Source organism: Alosa alosa, chromosome 10 (assembly GCF_017589495.1).
Source record: "Alosa alosa isolate M-15738 ecotype Scorff River chromosome 10, AALO_Geno_1.1, whole genome shotgun sequence".
In the NCBI taxonomy this organism is placed as follows: Eukaryota; Metazoa; Chordata; class Actinopteri; order Clupeiformes; family Clupeidae; genus Alosa; species Alosa alosa.
This window is the reverse complement of record NC_063198.1, coordinates 13,913,429-13,934,236: the sequence shown is the minus strand read 5'-3', so window position 1 is coordinate 13,934,236 and position 20,808 is coordinate 13,913,429. Positions and strand designations below refer to the sequence as shown.

General features: G+C 41.5%; 2 protein-coding genes across 2 annotated transcripts; one reads left to right on the top strand and one right to left on the bottom strand.

Moving 5' to 3' along the window:
• Positions 1 to 2,714: 2,714 nt before the first annotated feature.
• cry3b (cryptochrome circadian regulator 3b) lies at positions 2,715 to 16,986 on the top strand. Its single transcript, XM_048255594.1, has 15 exons — positions 2,715 to 3,068; positions 3,726 to 3,894; positions 8,845 to 8,953; positions 9,556 to 9,698; positions 9,843 to 10,027; positions 10,475 to 10,572; positions 10,933 to 11,073; positions 11,499 to 11,795; positions 12,210 to 12,361; positions 13,019 to 13,221; positions 13,377 to 13,484; positions 13,897 to 13,983; positions 14,318 to 14,407; positions 14,950 to 15,071; positions 15,489 to 16,986. Exons 2-15 carry the CDS (start codon positions 3,737 to 3,739, stop codon positions 15,531 to 15,533), a joined length of 1,938 nt encoding a protein of 645 aa, XP_048111551.1. The 5' UTR covers positions 2,715 to 3,068; positions 3,726 to 3,736; the 3' UTR covers positions 15,534 to 16,986.
• A 710-nt stretch (positions 16,987 to 17,696) lies between these two features.
• On the bottom strand, positions 17,697 to 20,512 carry zgc:153675 (uncharacterized protein LOC768179 homolog). The gene is made up of 3 exons (XM_048255592.1): positions 20,186 to 20,512; positions 19,330 to 19,408; positions 17,697 to 18,765 (listed from the first exon to the last, which is right to left on the bottom strand). Exons 1-3 carry the CDS (start codon positions 20,192 to 20,194, stop codon positions 18,458 to 18,460), a joined length of 396 nt encoding a protein of 131 aa, XP_048111549.1. The 5' UTR covers positions 20,195 to 20,512; the 3' UTR covers positions 17,697 to 18,457.
• Positions 20,513 to 20,808: the final 296 nt, after the last annotated feature.

Here is a 20,808-nt window from a genome sequence, read left to right as displayed (position 1 = left end):
AACACAGTAGGCTAGGCCTGTCGCTCCTTGATATGCAAGATATGTTTACAAAATGTCTTGTCTTGGATCAAACATAAATACTTCTGATATGCAAATTCTGATATGCAAATCAAATAAGCTACATGTTTTAGTTTGAATTGATTGAGTAGATCTAGATTAATATTTTTTTAGGTGGGCTAATTACATTTCCTTAAATATGTAGTTTGTAGGCTACTGTAGAGTATTTTACAGACCTGAAGTGGAGATTTCTGGCTCAGGGTTAATTTGTTGACAGTATTTTCAGATTTATGGAGCAATCAAAGGAAATATCCAAAATTCCCTCTGTAAATACATTTCACACACATGTATATTTTAAATGCCTTTTTGAAAATCCCAAAAACTATCACTAGAATGAAGAGCATTGGTTAAATCATTCCACCAGTGAGGAATTACAGATGAAGAGAGTCTTGACTGTGACCCCTTAATGTTGGGCCGACACAGTAGACACTCATAAGACCATTGCAATAGGCAAGAGAGGGGGCATAAAGCTGGATTATAGAATTAAAATAACAAGGTGCGGATCCAATTAAGTGAGTGTCCTGTAGACCAGAGTGAGGGACTTGAGTAGGCTATAGGAAGCCAATAAAGAGTAACAGAAAAGTTGTGTTTCTTCTTTGGCTGATTAAAAACCAATGCGATAATCAAGTTCGGAAAGAACCATGGCCTGCACAAGAAATTGTGTGCACCATAGTGTCATCTGCAAACTTGACAATGGTGTTAGAGCCATGTACAGATGTGCAGTCTAACAGACTGGTCTGTTGGTTAGGAAGTCCAGAATACAGTTACAGAGGGAGGTACTGATGCCCAGTTCACAGAGTTTGGTGATCAGTTTGGAGGGGATGATGGTGACTGCTGAACTGAAGTCAATGAACAGTATTCTCACATAGGTGTTGCTATTGTCAAGGTGGAACAGGGCGGAGTGAAGTGCTGTAGAGATCCTCTGTGCTTCTGTTCTGACGGGCGAATTGGAAGAGTTCCAGTGAGGGTAGTAAGCAGGCCTTGATGTGGGCCAGGACCAGTCTCTCGAAGCACTTCATGATGATGGGGGTGAGTGCAACTGGACAAAAGTAATTAAGGCTCTTTGCATTGGAGTGTTTTGGCACCGGCACAATGGAGGTGGTTTTAAAGCATGCAGGGACGGCTGCCTGGGCTAGTGACAGGTTAAATACAGTATGTCAGTTCAAACCTCAGTCAGCTACACAGCACAGGCCCTTAGGACCGGGGATGCCATCAGGACCAGCAGCCTTACATGCATTAGTCCTGCTCCTTTTGGGAGATGCAGTATGGGTTTATCCACTACCACCCATGGGTTTTTAACATTTGCTCAACAGGGTTGGGAAAAAAACAAAATACTGAAGTCTGTTGCCTAACTAACTGAAAATAATGACATGGACAAAATCTTAAACTACACCAGGTTTGAACACATGAGTACAATGTTTGGACAAAAATTACATAGTTTACCTAGTAGTGTGTTGCACAACCTTTAAAGGCAATCACTGCCAACAAATGCTTTCTGTTACACTGAATGACAGGTTCTGTCTGTTTTGCCAATTCTTCCTGATTGCCTTATATGCTTGTTATTTCTGATCTCCCCAGACAACTCTTTTTGATTGCTCTAATAGTCCATGTTCATTTTGGTACACTTTCTTTAGGCTTACTGGCTGAATAATCTGTAATACTTATTAAGGTGACCTTAGTTTGAAATATCATAATGCAATATTCTATACATTTAGGGTATACCTATCAGTCATGGCCATGTTGGAATATCTAAAATAAACAACAAATTATCTCTTTTCAAACTTTCTGTTCTTTACTATTTATTATAATATGTTTACAGCTCTCAAATAGCTTTGAATTGCATCATTTGCTAATCACTAAATAAAGAAATGAAGCATTCTTTCAATAACCTGAAAGCGTAGAATTTTATATTTTAAATTAATTTAGCCTGTTATAGGCCTCACCTAGCCTACAGTTGGTCAGGAAGCTAATGAATTTGTTGGTAAATTCATTATCTTCCTAGCTTCCTGACAAACTGTAGGCTAGGTGAGGCATAGGCTAAATTAATTTAAAATATAAAATTCTATAAAATTACTTTTGTTTCAGATATTTAAGCATTATGCAATTACATAGATAGATAGCCTAATGTACATTTGATAGGCTAAGCAGTTTGCACGGATTCAATTGAAATCATTAATGCACTGCACAGAGCGGTGATACGAGCCTAGTTGCACTTATTTGAACGATCTATAAGGAAACTGTAGCCGTGAGACTCCAAATGGAGCACATACAGTTCAAAAAGCGGGCACCCGTGATCATACGGGTATTTTCCACGGCGACCTATCATTTTACGATAGGGCGGGGTTTCAGTCGGTGAAATATACTCTCTAACTTTATAAAAATTGAAGTTGAATCAATTTCAAGTGAGCGGATGTCGTTGAAACATTAAACTTAAATGTATTTTGTATTCAAAACACCCCATAAGTCTTTAAAAAGTGCTTTGTATACACGCCGCATAAACGTGAGGCGCAGTTCGTGCGTCACATCAGAATCGACCAATAAGATTTCTGCTTTTCTAGGTCTTGTGTTGGCACAGTTGAGCAAGGGAGGCACGATTTGTATAGATATAGCAAAGCTAGATATACACGTTTCGAGAAAGTGTTGATTAAACACCCGTGCCATTTAATTTTGTGCATTTGAAATGTTAATATGTCTTTGTGTGTCACCGACATAGTGGTCATGTGAATGAATATTAAACTGTAGGCTTAGGATAACTGATTACCTTAGATCTAGAATATTTGTATCTATATCTGTTGTTCGTACAGGACATTTGGGGCATGCGCAGTTGCAAGAACAGTTATGAAACCATTCATTCTGTTGCCCCGGTTATAGTGTAGGCTACAGTGTATGCACAGTCGAAACAGTGTGTCAATAACTTGAGAACGGTGTGATTAACATAGTCTTGAAGACTATTTAACCTATTTTGTCACTGGGGATGACATAGGACACCAGCACTTATCCATTTGTTATAGGTAAGTTGATATATTAATTTTATCATACAGTATTCATCTTAAGAGAATGTATGGTTATGTCACCCAGGCCCAGGTAGTTTCTCTGCAACTGACCTAATTTTTTGTCTGAAATTAATTTGAACTATTTTCGACATTAACATCTTTTATGGTCTGAGTATCTTGTGTGTAGTTTATGGCAAAGACTTTTGTGGTCTTAAATGACCTAATATTATGTCTAAATCAGTGATTGTGGTTATTTGGCATTAATATAACCTCATTTTAAGAAAGTATTATGATGATACCCTTCAGGTGTGTCTGTAACTGTGCAGATTCAAGTGATAAATTAACTTATTATTTTGTTTATGTTGACATGACAAATTCAGTCTACAAGTTCAGTTGTCCAACAGTTTGCAGTATGGACTGTTTATTAGTGTGTAGGATGTTGATAAAACAGTAACTTTATAGAATAATGCATCATTCTTCAGTTATGGGTTCTGTTAAGATGTTTTATTCCGATTTGTTTTTAGAATCATAAAGCAGAGGAGGAAAATGGAAAATGAAGCAAATATCCATTTAACAAAAAGGTCCTGAAATGTAATTTAGCATTTCTTTCTTTCTTTCTTTCTTTCTTCCTGTTTCTCTCTTTTCTCTGTATTTCTTTCCATCTTTTTTTGACAGCCTGGTCCATCATGACCGTAAACTCAATCCACTGGTTCCGTAAGGGGTTGCGTCTTCATGATAACCCTGCCCTGCTGGAGGCCGTGCAGGGGGCAGACACCTTGCGCTGTGTCTACTTTTTGGATCCTTGGTTCGCAGGTTCGTCGAGTGTGGGTGTCAACAGGTGGAGGTGCGTGATTTACTTTGTACCTGCTTTTAGAACAGTATGATCTCTCTGTGATAATGGACAGTTAGTAGCCTACTCAGACAGCAAAATGTATTTGGGCCAGATTTGGTCCAGATCTTCATTAGCATTTGGCGCAGATCCACTAAACGGACCTGGGCCGGTCCGTTACACTAACACTGACCTTGTGAGCCAAATAACAACACAGAAGTGAAATGTTTTACTGGATGTGTTTTACAAAGTAATTGTATTTTTGTTAGATAGATAGATAGATAGATAGATACTTTATTGATCCCTAGGGGAAATTCAAGGTCACAGTAGCATACAGACAACATACACACACACATTCACATTGTTAAGACTTTATAAGTAATGGTATATTATGCTCTGACACTCTGACATGTCAACACAAGGTCATCTGTTTGTCATTGTGTTTTTACTGAATTCTGGCTGAATTTGCCATGCAGTGACAGACCCAGAACCTGTGGTGCAACCTCAATATTTGAAAGTGAGACATTAAGTGTAGGGCAATCCCACACAAAACTGTCACGTCCATAACGGCAACTAAATACCATGGCATTGTGTTGCAGTTATGGATGTGACAGTTTTGCGCAGGGTATCCAGTACCAAGCAGGGTTTTTTTTTATTACTTAGAACTAATTTAGGACTAATTCCATTTATCATATCTGTTTGGTTTCTAATCTAATGATGACTGACCATCTCAAGTCATTTATGGCTGATCTAACATTTGAGCAGTAAAACAGTCACCTCAATTGCTGACTATATTGTGCAATATTGTGCAGTATATATTATGCAACTCTTTACACTCCAACGTAATGTCCCCCCATAACTCCAACACACCATATGGGAGATGGTCTGTGCTGAGGCTCCAGCATAGTTGCATGCCAATGGTGTGTGTGTGTGATGGCAAAATGGAGTCTGTGTGAGAGAGAGATAATAATGTGGGGTCATGTTTAGTTTGTTTTATATTTGTTGTTTCTTTTACTAAGTCAAACTAATATCGTATCCTCTACTGACAGTCTGTGGTGTATACCAATACATTATATTTACATTGTAGTTTTCACAAGATACAGTACCAAGAAAGTCAGAAAGAACGAAATGAAATATTTACATCAACATGTTGGCTTTTTACTATCCATTCAGATGTCCATTGCACAGTCATTGACATTGATCACAATTATGACACCTACTCTTCATCAAGATGCATATTATTGGTTGTTCCTGTGGTTGCACTGGTGCTAATGTTAGCTTAGAGATCAGGTGCTAACTTTAACAATAGTGGGAACTCCCAACTCTGGATTTTTCAGAATTTATATTATTCGATACCTAAACTGTTCTTAATACGACTTCACCAATGTGGGAAAATGACAAAATATGGTGGGATCCTGGGTTAGTGTGCCAACTAAGAACCAAGACTCAGATATTCCTGCACCACTGGTTGCTATAGCAGTGACCTACTTTTCAGCAGGCTCAGGAGGCCTTGTGTGCTGAGGCAGCTACGTAGCTCCGTCTCAGACGCTAGCTGGCACAGCTTGCACTGCAAAGTGACTGACTTAGGGTCACAGTCACAAATTGATAAAGAAATGAAGGATACGTACAGAAAAAACAAAAGAATTTCTAGTTATTAGCCTGGATGTAATTTGTGAGGGATTTTTGTTGAGAGGTTTTGGGGCGGCTTGACAGATAGACTCCCTCAACAGGTGGGACTTACTCTGCATTCATAGCTAGGCAGACGGCTACAGAACGCCTCTCCCGTTCATACTCCCATAAGCATCTGTTTCTACTTCTGTTTTTAGCCACAGGGCTGAAGGAAAACACAGATCAAGGCTGCCTACCTGTACACTTGGCTTCAGAACATTCCTAAGGATCTGTTTCCTATCAAAAGCGCATCTAGCTTACAGCTCTGTTCCTTATGTCATTTACTTATTCTTAAAGTGAATGACAAGCATATCAGGAAGACACTTTTTACTGTGACTACTCTCACCAGTAGAATCTGAATAAGATTGCTGATTTAACCTATCTTGATTACAGATACAGTATGTGATGCATGAAGTTGAAATTTCATTCAATATGAATGTGTTTTCAGATTTCAATGTGACATTGTAAAAAGATGTTCGTTGATTTGGTTTAACTTGAGACAGCACTGTCACTTAGTATGTTGTTGAAGGTCACTCCAGAACACTGTCCCGTCAAAGATCTGAAGCTCGGTCACGTTAGTGAGTAAATGCTGTTGTCCGACACACGGTTGCAGGCAGGCCTAATGACTCTGAGCGCCGGTGTGGGGTAAATCTCGGTGGGTAATGAGGTCTGTAGGGAACATGCCCATGTGTCCGCAGAAGCACCATGAGCCAGAGGCACGCTCAAATATGAGGGAGGAAAGAGCGTGTGAGAGAGAGATAGAAAGAAAAAGAGACAGAGAGAGAGAGAGAGCAAAGGAAAAAACGTGCAGAGGAAAACATAAATGTAGGCCATGTTGGTGGTTGTGTAATGGCTGACGCATGACCAGAGCCACAAACAATACAGGGTCATGTGCAATCAAACACTGGCTTTCAAGTTTACATGAATATGTTTAGGTAAGAGTGATCCATATAATGAGATTATGTATCAGTTAATTAACTGAGTAACAGTAGATGCTTTAGAATAATGAAATAATTACACCTCTCAGACAGTACGCTGGACTGTGTTTTTCTTGTAAACCCTCTGAAGAGGAAAGGACACCTAAATTTTTTTGTATAATATATTTTTATTTCTCTATTAATCATTCTAAATCATTCTAGTTTTTTACTAGGGAACGCTTAGTAGTGGTTTCACCTGGGAGCGACCTGGCAGAAATAGGTTTGAGATCTGCTAGGCAAGCCACCTCAAGGTGTCTGTTGTATGTCTGTATGGAGATCTCAGCTCACCTTGCATTTAGTTGGTGTTTAGAATATCTTAAGAGTGAACAGACTTTAGACAGACAGATGTCTGAAAACCAGTTTGACCTTAAAGCTCAGGATGAATGAAGGATTGGACATCGAAGTCAGAACTGATGTGAGATCTTTCGTGTTTGGTGTCTCAGATGGCACGTGCTTAATTTGAACACCTCCAGCTGACCCCTCGGTGGGGCAGCATGAGCCACACAGCCTGTGCTGCTCAATTTAGAGGGATTCCCTCACGTGGCAAGTGTGAATGGGGATGATGGAAGCTTAGGATGGCGCTGAAATAGCAAGCCCCAACCTCAGGCCAGATGGGTGTCTTAATGAGCCGGCCTGGGAATGAGTTTGTCCAAAGCAGATGACTAATGCTGCTCAGAGACTCTGAGCGAGGAGACAGGAGCCCTTACAGGTGCCATGTTAGGGTCAGCTTCCGGTTAAAAAAGGAAACATGGCAGAAGGAAAGCAAGCAGCTTTGGATTCTTTTTGTGTCTATGAATGAGTTTGGCAGATGGTGTTCATTCAGAAATCTCTATACTGATGCTGTAGCATGCTGTTTCACAGATTTGGAATACTATGTCTGACTACCTGATGGTCCAAACAACCTGGCAGGTTGAGTAGACAGCATTAGTGTTGGTCTGGGCTTCTTTATCTACCAGACACTTTCCATCCATCCACCTAGGTGCACCAGAACTAACTTTGGATCAGCTTGTTAAAACACGGGTTCTAAATGTGGATATCCTAGTCTGTTGGCCGATGCTGTACTGGTGTGCCTTCTCTACCCCTCCACAGAAAGGATGGGGTTCCCTGTTGGTGATGAGGCAGTTGACCAAATCAGATCAGACTGAGTTGGGGGGTTCCAGGTCCTCACAGAGGGTGTGCAGTGAGGTTGTTGGACACAGAAACTGGGCCCTGTCACATAGTTAACCCGTATGGTGACAGCAAGGCAGAGCCAGAGAAATCCTGGTGCTGACCCTTTACATATCCTATGCATGTAGAACAATACAGAAAAGTGTATTATAATTTTATATATGCCATTCATATTGTGCACTAATAATTAAATGTTATGAATTGCACCTTGGGTTGAATCAGAGTGCCATGAATTGCAGTTTTAGATATTTGACATCCTATTTGGGTGAAAAATCTGAAAGATTAGCAGAAGCATCCATATTTTCATGACAACTTTTACTTGTCACTTGTTTACTTGTCTATAAGCCACGTTAATTAGCTTGTTTGTCTGCAGATTTCTCAAAATAGCTGTAACCAGTGCCCTCAATTGGTTAATAGACTTACTACCTGGCTCAAAGCAAGCAACAGAGTAGGGAAAGGCCACACGCGGAATAGCGATATATATATATTATATTTATTAAATGAATAGAATTTAACAGAATGGGTTAATTAAAGTCAGTAATGGAGTTGGTTTTGAAAAATAAAATTGTAAGCAGTCAGTGTAATGTGGTGTAGTGAATATGCAAAACAAAATCCTAAACGGTGCGGGAGAACGGTGCGACAACCTGGTCTCCTCTGAAGCACTTTTTTAAAAGGCCCAGACCAGGAAGTGATTAGCACAACTCCAAACACCTGCGCCCGGCTCACCTGTCGGAGACAGACGCAGCACACAGACAGGAGGAGGAGCCAGGCATGGCCATGACACTACAGTGTCAAGTACTCCCCTACTAACCTGTATTTTTATGTTAAGTATTGCCACGGATGGGCGTCATATGACCATAAACATTATCTAAGCATTGCATAAACAATAATTTTGATATCTATAAACTCTTATCAACTCTTATCATGCAATAATCATTCAAACCATAGTGGACAAATAAATGATAATGAGTGTTACAGGCATTGTCAACCTAAAGTGGACAACCTTTACAGTAAATGGGATCCTTTGTTCCCATTTAAATCATTAAGAGAGAGAGAGAGAGAGACAGAGAAAAAAGAGAGAGAGAGAGAGAAAGACCCCACAGATCTGCTCTGTGTGTACTGAGCGTGTGTGGTGTCTCTTCCTCTGTTGCAGGTTCCTGCTGCAGTGTCTGGAGGATCTGGACGCCAGCCTGCGCAAGCTAAACTCGCGTCTGTTTGTCATCCGAGGCCAGCCGGCCAACATCTTTCCCCGTCTCTTCAAGGTGATTCACCAACACCTCACGTCATGATTATGTCACAGTCATCATTGAAAGCAGTTCAATAGATGCTATTTAGAACCATGATTCATGTGAATTGATTGTTGCTGCCAAGTGAATGGTGTAGGGGGAGTTTCTCCACTTGTTAGTGCCAAATCACAAATAGAAAGTGATACAAACATAAGATGAAAAAATCTACACAAAGAGAGTACAGTTAGATATGAAAATCCATACAGAGTACAGATATTTAAGATTAAGACAAAATCTTGTGACCTTATTGCACTGCTTATCATTTTTTGTATAGCATTTGAGATGACATAATATCATTTCAGTTCGCCTGGATGAATGAATGTTGAGCACTCACATTCAGAACATTCTCACTCAGTAGTGTGAGCTACAAATTCATTCATTTATTTTTTCAACAAGTCCCTTGCAGTGACTCATTCAAATATACACTAGCTGTAGCTCCCAGTCCTGTTTTCCCAGTATCTCCTTATGTTTATATAATGCCAACCATGAAAATCCTGGCAATTGTAGGTCCTCAGGTAGTATTTGAGTAGTCAGTTTTAGTGATACACTCTCTTAAACCCTGGTGAATTTCTGTGCAGGAGTGGAAGATCTCCCGACTGACCTTCGAGTGTGACTCAGAACCATTCGGGAAGGAGCGAGATGCAGCCATCAAGAAGCTGGCGTCAGAGGCCGGGGTGGAAGTCAACGTCAAGACCTCCCACACACTTTACAACTTGGACAAGTAAGACGCGAGATGATACTACACACATACACACACACACACACACACACACACACACACACACACACACACACACACACACACACACACACACACACATCATAATAATAATAATGTCCTTGTCCTTATCTATTCCCTCCTCAGGATTATTGAACTAAATGGTGGTCAGCCTCCTCTCACCTACAAACGATTTCAGACACTGGTCAGCACCATGGACCCCCCTGACCCACCTCAGAAGCCGCTCAGCAAGGCCTTGATGGGCAGGTGCACCACGCCTGTGTCTGAAAACCACCAGGAGAAATATGGAGTCCCCTTACTGGAGGAGCTAGGTGGGTAGCAACAATGCAATATGAGATTTGACCAGCAGAGGGAAGCAAAGTACATATAGCCACTACTAATCAACTGATGATGACTCAACTCAAGACAACTGTTTGAGCAATGTTGCAGGGCAGTGTTCCTAAGTATTGAGGTTCTGGCTTGTTTCCATTAATATTGGCCAACATTATTTTTTTAAAGCAATAACACATGGAACTGGTTGTGTGGTTGCCCAGCAACATTGCTCAAAAAGTTGCCCCATGTATCCATTACCTTTACCGTTACGCCATAGTGCCAACATTTTCTTGCACATATTGAAATATTTTCAATGAATGTGTCAAGTAAAAAAAAACATATTAATACCATATTAACTACCCCCGTGTATTAACCTTATAGCTGAAACCTTGGCTAATAGTTGGGAAATTACAGTATGTATAATTTTCCTATGTGTCTCATGGCAGGTTTCGACACAGAAGGCTTGTGTCCTGTTGTGTGGCCTGGAGGAGAGACGGAGGCTTTGACCAGGATAGAGAAGCAGTTTGGAAAGGATTCGGCTTCAGTAAGCATTCATCACTGCGTTTTGTGTCTATTTTGTATGTGACATTCCTCACTATGCATATTTGTTGGCTGTCAAGTAGATCAATTGTTGCTCTGATTTTATGGGTTAAACCGATGCCTTTTGTTTAAGTGGGAAAGTAAGCTTCAGATTAGAATTGATGGGGTGGGAGTATTCATTAGGGTATGTGGACCTTGAATTAATTTGAATGAACTTATTCAAGTAAAAACCCACCTCCCTAGTCTTCTACCTCTCCATCCCTGTCCCTTATCACAGTAACACACACACACACACACACACACACACACACACACACACACACACACAATAATACAGTTTACAGACTTGTGTTGTGTCCTCTAGACGATGGAGGAGATCTTTCAGAGGCCCAAACTGAACAGCAGCCTGCTGGTGGCAAGTCCTCTTGGCCTGAGCCCATACTTGCGCTTCGGCTGCCTGTCCTGCCGCCTGTTCTACTCCAGACTCACCGAGCTCTACAAAAAGGTAAGCCAGCGCTGGCACTGATGTCATTCATTTGATCACTTTTGAGTATCACAGAATGGAATATGATCTGTTTTCCGTGAGTACAGAACTTGGTCGGAGTTGTAGTACATGGTTGATGATAGAATACTCAGTGTTTGTCCAAGAGAATAACTGACACCCTGATTTGCTCTGAAGAAGGCCACAGAGGACGAAACATGTTGGCATGTTTTTTAATGGAAAGCCAAGTTTAATTATAAACTTATATTCCTTGTGAGTGCCTCAGAATTACTGTTTATTTGGGAAACATTTTGGATCTTCAAGCTGAAGAGCACCAGAGGAATACACCCTTTAACACCCAAGCAGCACTCCTAATAACTTGTTTGTGGAGAATAACTGACCCGTTTAGAGGTTTCCACACTGACTTGGTCTGTTTCCGCGCTTTCAAGGTGAATAAGAACCCTAACTACGACAAGCTGCTGTGGCGTGAGTTCTTTTACACTGCGGCCACCAACAACCCACGCTTTGATAAGATGGAGGGCAACCCAATCTGCATCCGCATCCCCTGGGACAAGAACCCCGAGGCGCTGGCCAAATGGGCCGAGGCCAAGACGGGCTTCCCCTGGATCGACGCCATCATGACCCAGCTGCGGCAGGAGGGCTGGATCCACCACCTGTCCCGCCACGCTGTGGCCTGCTTCCTGACCAGAGGAGACCTGTGGATCAGCTGGGAGGAGGGCATGAAGGTACTGCAGGCAGAGACGGGGCAGCACGGGGGTGGGGTCACAGAGCAAGGAAGCACTTATTTAGTTGAAAGGGGATTTCAAATAAAGATATAAAGTATTTGTGCTGTTAGGGTATGGTGTAGTTTAAATAGCTGTGGTTATGTATATACCTGCCCTTTTGTGCTGGGTTATGTATACTAAATTTCAGTTGTGAGTTATGTAAATCCTAAATTTCAGTTGTGGGTTATGTTGTTCTTTTTAGGAATCCACCCTTCACTGGTTGGCTTTAAAACGAGATGCATTTACTCTGTTTAGATCCGTCATTAGCATGTTCAGTATCACATCCTATCAGTAAACTAATGTAGTGTTTGTCTGCCAAATACCATAACCATAACCATAACCAGCCTCTCCCTGTCCTCCCTCTCCTCCCTGCAGGTGTTTGAGGAGTTGTTGCTGGACGCTGACTGGAGTATGAATGCGGGCAGCTGGATGTGCCACTCCTGCAGCTCCTTCTTCCAGCAGTTCTTCCACTGCTACTGCCCGGTGGGCTTCGGCCGCCGCATCGACCCCAACGGGGATTTCATTCGGTGGGTTTCACCTCTAGCATATCCCCCTTAGTGTCTGCTCAGCAGCTCTGGGATAGCAGGGAATTTCTACTTTTCCATATGTAAATAGATATCAACAGTACACCAAGGTACATGTCTACATTAATATTATTCATTTACATTGGGAAAAAACAATGGCCCACAATTATATTATGACAACATTAAGAGTGGCATTTGGCTGATTACTGAAGGAAGTATCTCATGTTCAATTAATAAGGCAAGACCAGGCACCATGAAATCCTGCTCCCAGGCTGCTTGCAGTTCAGTCACTCTGTGCCCTTATCTTCCTGATTTCATGCCAGAAATCACAGTCTATTTCCTCACTTCCTGATCAGGGGGGAAATAGGAGATGATCTGACTCCATATCTATATATATATCATTTTCTTTCTTTCTTTCTTTCTTTCTTTTCTTTTCTTTTCTTCCTCTTTTCTTTTTTTTCTGATTGCCTACATTCTGTAAAGCGCCATGATACATGTGTAATGTTTTGGTGCTCTATAAGCACAATAAATTAAATTAAATTAAATTAAATTAAATTATATTGTACTATTGGCCCCTTCGCTTTGGCGGGGGGGCGGTTGCTTCCAGCCTCTGGCCATTGTGATGAGGCGCTGCGGTTTAATCTCTCCCTATGGTTACAGACGCTATTTACCTGTCCTCCGAGATTTCCCTACCAAGTACATCTTCGACCCGTGGAACGCCCCCGAGGACGTGCAGGTGGCGTCCAAGTGCATTGTGGGAGTCGACTACCCCAAGCCCATGGTGAACCACGCTGAGGCCAGTCGCCTCAACATTGAGAGGATGAGGCAGATCTACCAGCAGCTCTCGCGCTACAGAGGCCTCAGTAAGTCAGTGGACAGTCGCTCACTTCTGTCCCTCTCTTTTACAACTCAATCCCCTTTCTCTTGAGCTTCTCTCAGTGTGCTTTTCTCTATCTCAATTTTCAACTCTTTCTCTCATTTTCTGCATCTCATTCTTTAACTCACTTTAATCCCACAGGCTTGCTGGCGACTGTACCGTCCAGCCACGGGGAGGATGTCAATGTGAACGGGCTCAAAGGAGTGGTAGCGCCCTCCTCTGGCAAAAGGCGTCGCGGGAGTGGACATGGTGAGCTCATACACAGTTGAGAGGCAGTCATAGAAAACATTATTAGCTAAAAAAAGGGTTGAGTTTCATGTCTCTGAACAGTCATTGCAGAGTTTGGAATAAGTTATTAATAATAGAATAAATGCAGTGACTAGACTATATAAGAATAGTCTTCTATACAGAGGAAAATGTTCATCTAAATGGCAGGCATATTGCAAATTGCAAAATTGCAAGATGATATGTAAGAATAAGATTGTATTTGTAGAACTAAAAACATTTATCTGAATGAGTAAGAGCATTCATCTGTAAGAATAAGACCATTGTTACAGCCTTGTGGTCCCTGAAGACCTCATCAGCAAAGCCTTCATGTGACAGCACTACTGAGCATGCAGCAGGGGGTTTTCATCACTGTGTTGTGTTCCTGTGTGGACAGGCAGCCGCAGGGACCACCGGTCAGGGGAGGAGCACGCTGGACCCAGCGGAGTGAAGCACCGCAGTGCGGGAGCCGCAGAGACTCTGAGTACGTATCTGCTGGCTACACTTCGGCTGCTAGCAATGGCTCACAAGCCAAGATCCATAGTCACACTTGACTCCTACAGACTACCAACAGATGCTCAGATAGTAAACAAACTGTCGGTTGACACTTAATTGTTAACAACAATTTCTGATTAAGGTTAGGGGTTAGGGGTACAAATTTTAATTCTGAACTTGAACTTCAACAAAATATCTATAAAGTCTCAGTAGACTGACTGCAAGTAAACCATTATATTATTCTGAATGAAACCTTCCAACATGCTTTACTGTTTACCTGCAATATGTGTAATGCATGTGTGTAACCTTGCTGCTTTCCGCAGACTGTTGTGGGAAAGCCCAGTCTGGCCATGGAGTAGCTGGCGCACAGGGCCAGGGAGACTTCTCCCATTTTGTCATTCCACAGCAACCATGTAAGTAGGCTGCATCACACCATACCTCCCCTCCCCTTCCCTCAACATATGTAAGGGATAATAGACACTGAGGTGTCAGGTATATATGAAATTAATGGGTGAGATGGACGCAAAGAACACTGTGCGAAGCGGCACTGAGTTAATTACATGTATTAGGATGTACATTAATTACATGTATTAGGATGTACATTAATTACATGTATTAGGATGTACATTAATTACATGTATTAGGATGTACATTAATTACATGTATTAGGATGCTTCAAAGGCCATTATTCCACTTATACCCTGGTTGCCACTCATGTATGTTGGCAATAGGCATGTATTTAGGCATGCACACAAAGGAAATATACAGGTTATTTTTAAAAGAAGTCGACCATTTCAGTTTGTTATACTACTTTATACTACTACTTTCTTTGGTTTAGATACCTTTAATAAAATCTCTGGCACTCTGGCTCTATTCAGTGACCTTATGTTCTGTTTTATTCATTCTCTCTCTATCATCATCTCTCTTTCTCTCTCTTTGCTGTCTGATGTGTCAGACCGACTAAGCCGCCTGGGTAGCGGTGGCTCGGGGAAGAGAGAGCGCGAGTCGGAACAGGAAGCTGGCGTTGATAACGGTTTGCCAACGTCAGCCCTCAAGGTCCAGTGGCACAGCAATGTGGTGAGTCCTCACATTACACAGGACATGAACAGGGCCTACATGTGCAATGGTCAAAGGCCACTTTGTCAGATAACTTAATGAAGATCTTCATCTATGTCTCCGTTTACAAGCATTCATATGGATAAGTCTGAAATGCCTTAATACATTACTCCCAGATGACTGCTAAGAGAGTAGTTAAAATATCTGAAATTTAAAGGTTATTTTGTTGAAGTGATGGGGCAGCTTCTGCCTTTTTCAACTGATGATTTATGACCCATCTTGACCTTTTAGTTTCTTTGATGAACCAGTTTGCACACACATTTAACATGTAACTCAAAGATGTAAATTCAGTGTTATGATGTACGTTTTTTCAGTCACGGTCAGTACTCTCTGAGATCAGCTTGACTGATTGTGTGTGTGTGTCTTTGTTTGTTGCAGAAGAATGCAGCTCAGCAGGAGGAAAGAATGACTATGTCATCATGAGACGTTCCATGTAGAAACAGATATATAAATATTGTGCTATACTATTATGTGCTAAATATATATCATCTGTTTTTGCTTGTTTTTTATTTAAAAACAAAAGAAAAACAAAAACTAAAAACATCTGTATTTCAAACAAGAAAAAAAAATGTTTCCTATCAAAACATTAGGCTTGTTGTTACAAAAAATGTTGGACCCAAAGGTAGATTTGATTGCCCTGTTAAATGTGCAATTGGATTATTTTAAACCGTCTGAATTAATGAGATGTTTTAAACTTTTTTTTTTTTACCCTTCTATGATGGAAGTTTCTCTGTAAACAGCTCTTTGTAGTGTCTTACATACTCGTCTACGCCTATTTGACAAAAAACTCCTCAGCACTTGTAAAGTGTTTGTTTTGGGGAGTCTGCTGAATGTTGCCAACAGCCCGATAGGAGCTTGTGTAATTGAAGTTTGACTGACAATCACCAGCAAATGACTTACCGTAAAACCTGTAACCCAAAAACTGCCAGTTTATTATTTTAGTCTGTCACACATGAATGGGGCTTTATATTATTTCATAGGTCTGTATCAGACCTGTCAGTTCCAGCCCTTACGCTCAAATTGTTTTGTCTCTGAGAGCAACTATACCTCTATCCAGTACCTCTAGTCAAGTCTTCTGTACCCACCTGCCATCTCTATATGGAGATGGCAAAGGATGATGAGAAGGCTGCATGCAGTTCTCATCCTTGCTACCGCTTGCTAAGATAACTGATCTGTGTGTAGTGTGCGGCCCTCCTTAATCTTCCATGACTGACAGTTGGCAAACATGCTGGGTAGGTCCTCTGTAAACTGTTTACATCAGGGTGGAAAGGCTGGCATCACTGCGCATTGCCAATAAACTCATCCAGACCTTCATACTGGTTTCCCCTTCCATGCCATTGTCTTTTCCTCACATGGCCCAGGTACAAGCCTTCTTTTTGCCATCTTTGGTTTAATTGTGTTGTGACCAGATGGATAGATTGCCGTCACCTTCTCTAGGGAAAGCAATGTGTATAAATCACCCCCCGTCTTCCATATTGTGCGTCATTACCATGACAACTCTCATAATTACTCTGACATATCCCTGTGGGTGAAGACAGTTTAAATTCCAGTTGGACTCTGTGGCGTTTGGCAGTAGTGCTACAAAATATGCATTTCACCTTGTGTTTCTGGAGTTGTCCTGGATCCCTCAAAAAGGTTTTGCCAGCAGCTTTGCATGTTCATCTTATGTTCTTCATTGGCTTTCTGTATACAACAGTTGATGAGCTGAACGCTGTACATTGTTGCCATTGTGTTCTCATTTTTCTACTGAAATTTAATTTTTCCTTTTTTGCTTTTATTGTAAATTTATAGGAAAAAAATGCTGTATAAAAAGCTTGTTTGTGTATATTGTACCACTTTAGATGACAAATAAAATTGGTTGAAAATCACCAATCGATATATTTTGTTGCCATGTTTAAAATATTTTGTTCAATCAAATACATGTCATATGTCCATTTAGCCTGTATGTATGAACACTCAATGAAGTCTTGTCTTTATCTGATAACTGGAGCTTGCTTATCAGAGGGTTGTTCACTTTTCATTATGAAGCGTTGCATATCAGCAGGCCTCTGTGTGTGTGTGTGCACAGCTCTTTTGAAGGCTGGCGAGAGAATACACAGCACGGTGCCAAAACACTCACAAACAGGATCTACTGAGCAAAGGGGACAAAAGCACTCGTTACACCTAACCACCACAGGCAACACAACACCAAAAAGCAAGACACTCTACCACAGCTGACACACTTACATCAATAAAAGGCAGAAAAGAAAAACCATGTCACCTGGATGAAATTATTTCCAATATGGCTTTATTTTAACAAAAAAAACAAACAAAAAAAAAAAAAAACACGATTTAACATTTCTCAGTTAGCCCCTGAATCTGAATCGGCTCCGGCTCTACTCCATGCCAGATCTGGGTCGCTTGCGTTCCAGAGCGGGCAGCTATTAGGGCAAGGACTTCCAGCATGGTACCACGCTCTGGGACTTTCTTATGTTGAAGAGCACAAATCCTTTAGGGTTGCACTGAATCAGTAACTCCATAGAAATCTTCATATAGATATGGTTCAAAAAAGGTAGCCAGGGGGCATGCTGCAAAGAATAGCCCTTGTTCAATAAATATTGTATTTTTTATTTCATTCAGTTTACACTCTTTGGGAAGTAAAAACATACAGCTCTGGATACAAATGAGTAGTGAATAACCAATGTGGTTTTGACAATAATCCACAGTACACTTGGGTAAAATACCAGCAGTCATATTTCATTCGGTCAGTCTAAGACAGTTGTTGGTGGTAAAGTATTTTCTCAATCAAATGCTTTATGCTCTCCTTATTTTGAGACAGGCTAGTCTGAGATGGAATCCTGAAGATATACAACATAGAAAACACAGACACACACACAAAGATCTACCAAAAGTATTGCATTTCAACAGCTTTCAAAAACATTATCTGAAATGATTGTCTTCCATTGGATGGAGAAGTAACCAGGTGTCTAAATCTAGGGTGATCGCACAAAAAAAACAACAAAAAAACAGACAAAGAAACACACACACACACACACACACACACACACACACACAGAGACACACACACACACACACAGAGACACACAGACACACACACACACAAAGCAACAATAAAAAGAAAAATCGCAAGAGGTCCCAGATACACCCCTGTTCATGCACAAAAAATAGAGCACTATGTTAACACAACAGGTCACCATCATCTGGAATAGTATTATGGCTCAGGGGGAGCGGGGTGATGACAAGTGTCCTTCCTCTCTCCATCATCATAATCATCATCATCTTCTTCATCCTCATGTTCTGCAGCACGATCATTGTTGTCAGCACGTTTCCCTGCACGTCCATTGTTCTCACTCTGCCTTGTCCTTCCTCTTGGCTGTGAACGGGACTTTGCTGGCCACTGTGGAGCCCACACTGGACACACCCCCTGCCACGGCAGACACGCCACCCTTGACCAGGCCAACCCCCACGGAAGGTACAGAGGTGACTGCAGATTTTGTGATCTCCAGGCTCTTCCCTCCCAGCCAGGCTACGCCACCAACTGTCGCCCCGACAACAGTCTTGGTGGCACCAAAGAGACCTCCTGTCACCCGCCAAATCATGCCAGGCTGGACCACAGGGTGTTCTTTTCCATCTTTCCCATCTTTGGCATCGGTGGCTAGGGACCACAGAATGAGACAGAATTCAGCACCAGAAATGCTTTTTTAGGTTAAGTATTTCAGGACTGAATTTGATGTATGGAAAACAGAAGATGTTCCTCCTGCTAACACTTTTATCCAGTGCCTGATAACAGGTCTACACATAGCCAGCTGTTCCTACATCCACTCAGTTCCAAAAAGAGAGACAACTATTTCGTAGACTAAACATATTCCAGCTGTTCAATAAATCGGCACAGTAAGCCTAAAGATTAAACATTATTATCTTCACCTTCTAAATACAAAAAAGACTAGGCTACAGCATAACAAAAAAGAGCACGATTCTGACTTTCTAGCGTCTCCTTGGGGCTTTTCTGTTACCCTCGAGGGCCCCACACCACCCTACTCTTGCGCATGCATATTGGCTACATAAATAAACAGCAGCACCTCCCTCGATGATTCTCTGACGCTGAAATAACAACAAGCAACACTTCACCTAGGATTGCAATCCCTGGTCGACGGTTCGTCTGCAGATATAGGCTAGGTAGTAAAACAATCTATTGACTCATCGATAAAGGCCTACATACCTTCAACTGGATCGCTCTCTGAACATTCAGGCTCTCGGCACTCAATAATGCCACTCTGTTGCACTTCCGAGTTAACGTTCTATCAAAGAGGGTGAAAATTAGTGTTAGGGCACATTATCACAGTGTGGTAATATTATAAAGGTGCTGAACAAACGGGGTTGGGGGGCATATGTGAATTGGAAAAACGTACACTGATGAGTGATGACCTCGGAGATAGCGTACCCTATAATGTTTTCTTAACGACATGTTGCAATAGACTACTTTTAAACACTGATGCATGACTAAAAATAACCCAATTATCTCGATAACATAGGTGACGGTTCCAGTTAAGGTTTCACATAGGACATATGGTCCCAGCTTTGGCACTGGTACGTCTCTTATAATTATAGCCTAGCCAAAGTTGAAGTAAAAGAATGCAATTCCTAAAAAGCCTGTTATAATTATAGCCAAGCCAAAGTTGAAGTAAAAGAATGCAATTTCTAAAAAGCACAAACAAATCCAATCAAACGCTGGACAGCGACAAGCAGTGACATAAAATGTAACCATTGGCAATTAAAAATCCAAATATAACAATTTAGCCAACATGCGGTATTGGTTGAGGATTAATTTAGGCCTTTCAAACACACTTTACAAAATGATAACGTTGGTATATTGAGGCAAGCCAGTAGCCTATTGATTTGATTAAATGAAACTAATTAAACACATCAGTCACCAACGGAATAGGCCTATTGATTTTCTTGCAAACTTTCTGTTATCTTCGCTCAGTATATTCTAGCCTACTTTCTACATCCCCATCTGAACTTAGCCTGTGTGCGTAGGTTGCTAAAAAAAATCAAAAGACTCAGTAGCTCCTTACCTTAACCATTGTTTTCCAGCACTTTCTGCGTTCAGCGGCTGATTGTTATCTAAGGTTACGTCTCCTAAATTCCCACCTGCGACAAATGAGTGGTGGGTTTTTGGTCCAACTGGATCTTCCTTTTAACAATTTATCGAGTTCTTCTTTAAACAGCACGGCGCTGCGCTTACAATCGCGCTTCTTTTCCTCACTGGAGAGGGCTTGCGATGTTGCAGAACTTTTAGAAAAAAATTAAGGGGTTTTACTGAGTGCTCTGCCGACGTGGCGCTCTTCTCCTTACGATCTTCCCCTGCAAGCAACCGGATCTTGCGTCACCTGAACAAACCGTTCATATAAGCAGACAGTGCTTTAGGATGGTCAGTGGTCTCATATTTACATCAAAACACACTCGAACACAAGCATTCCGTGTTTAATCAACTGTAATTTTGGCAAGAGCCAGCGGAAAGAAAGTCATGGCCAACCCAGCATCCCCTCCCCGCTCCATCCAGCAGTCTTTCCGCTCTGCAAAAAGTGACAAGACATCTCTCAACATTTTCCTCTTGCCTGGCACTTTGCGGAGTGTTATTAGCAGGGTTCTTTAGAAAGTTACCAGCCACATTGGCTGGTGATCAAAAAGGTTCATT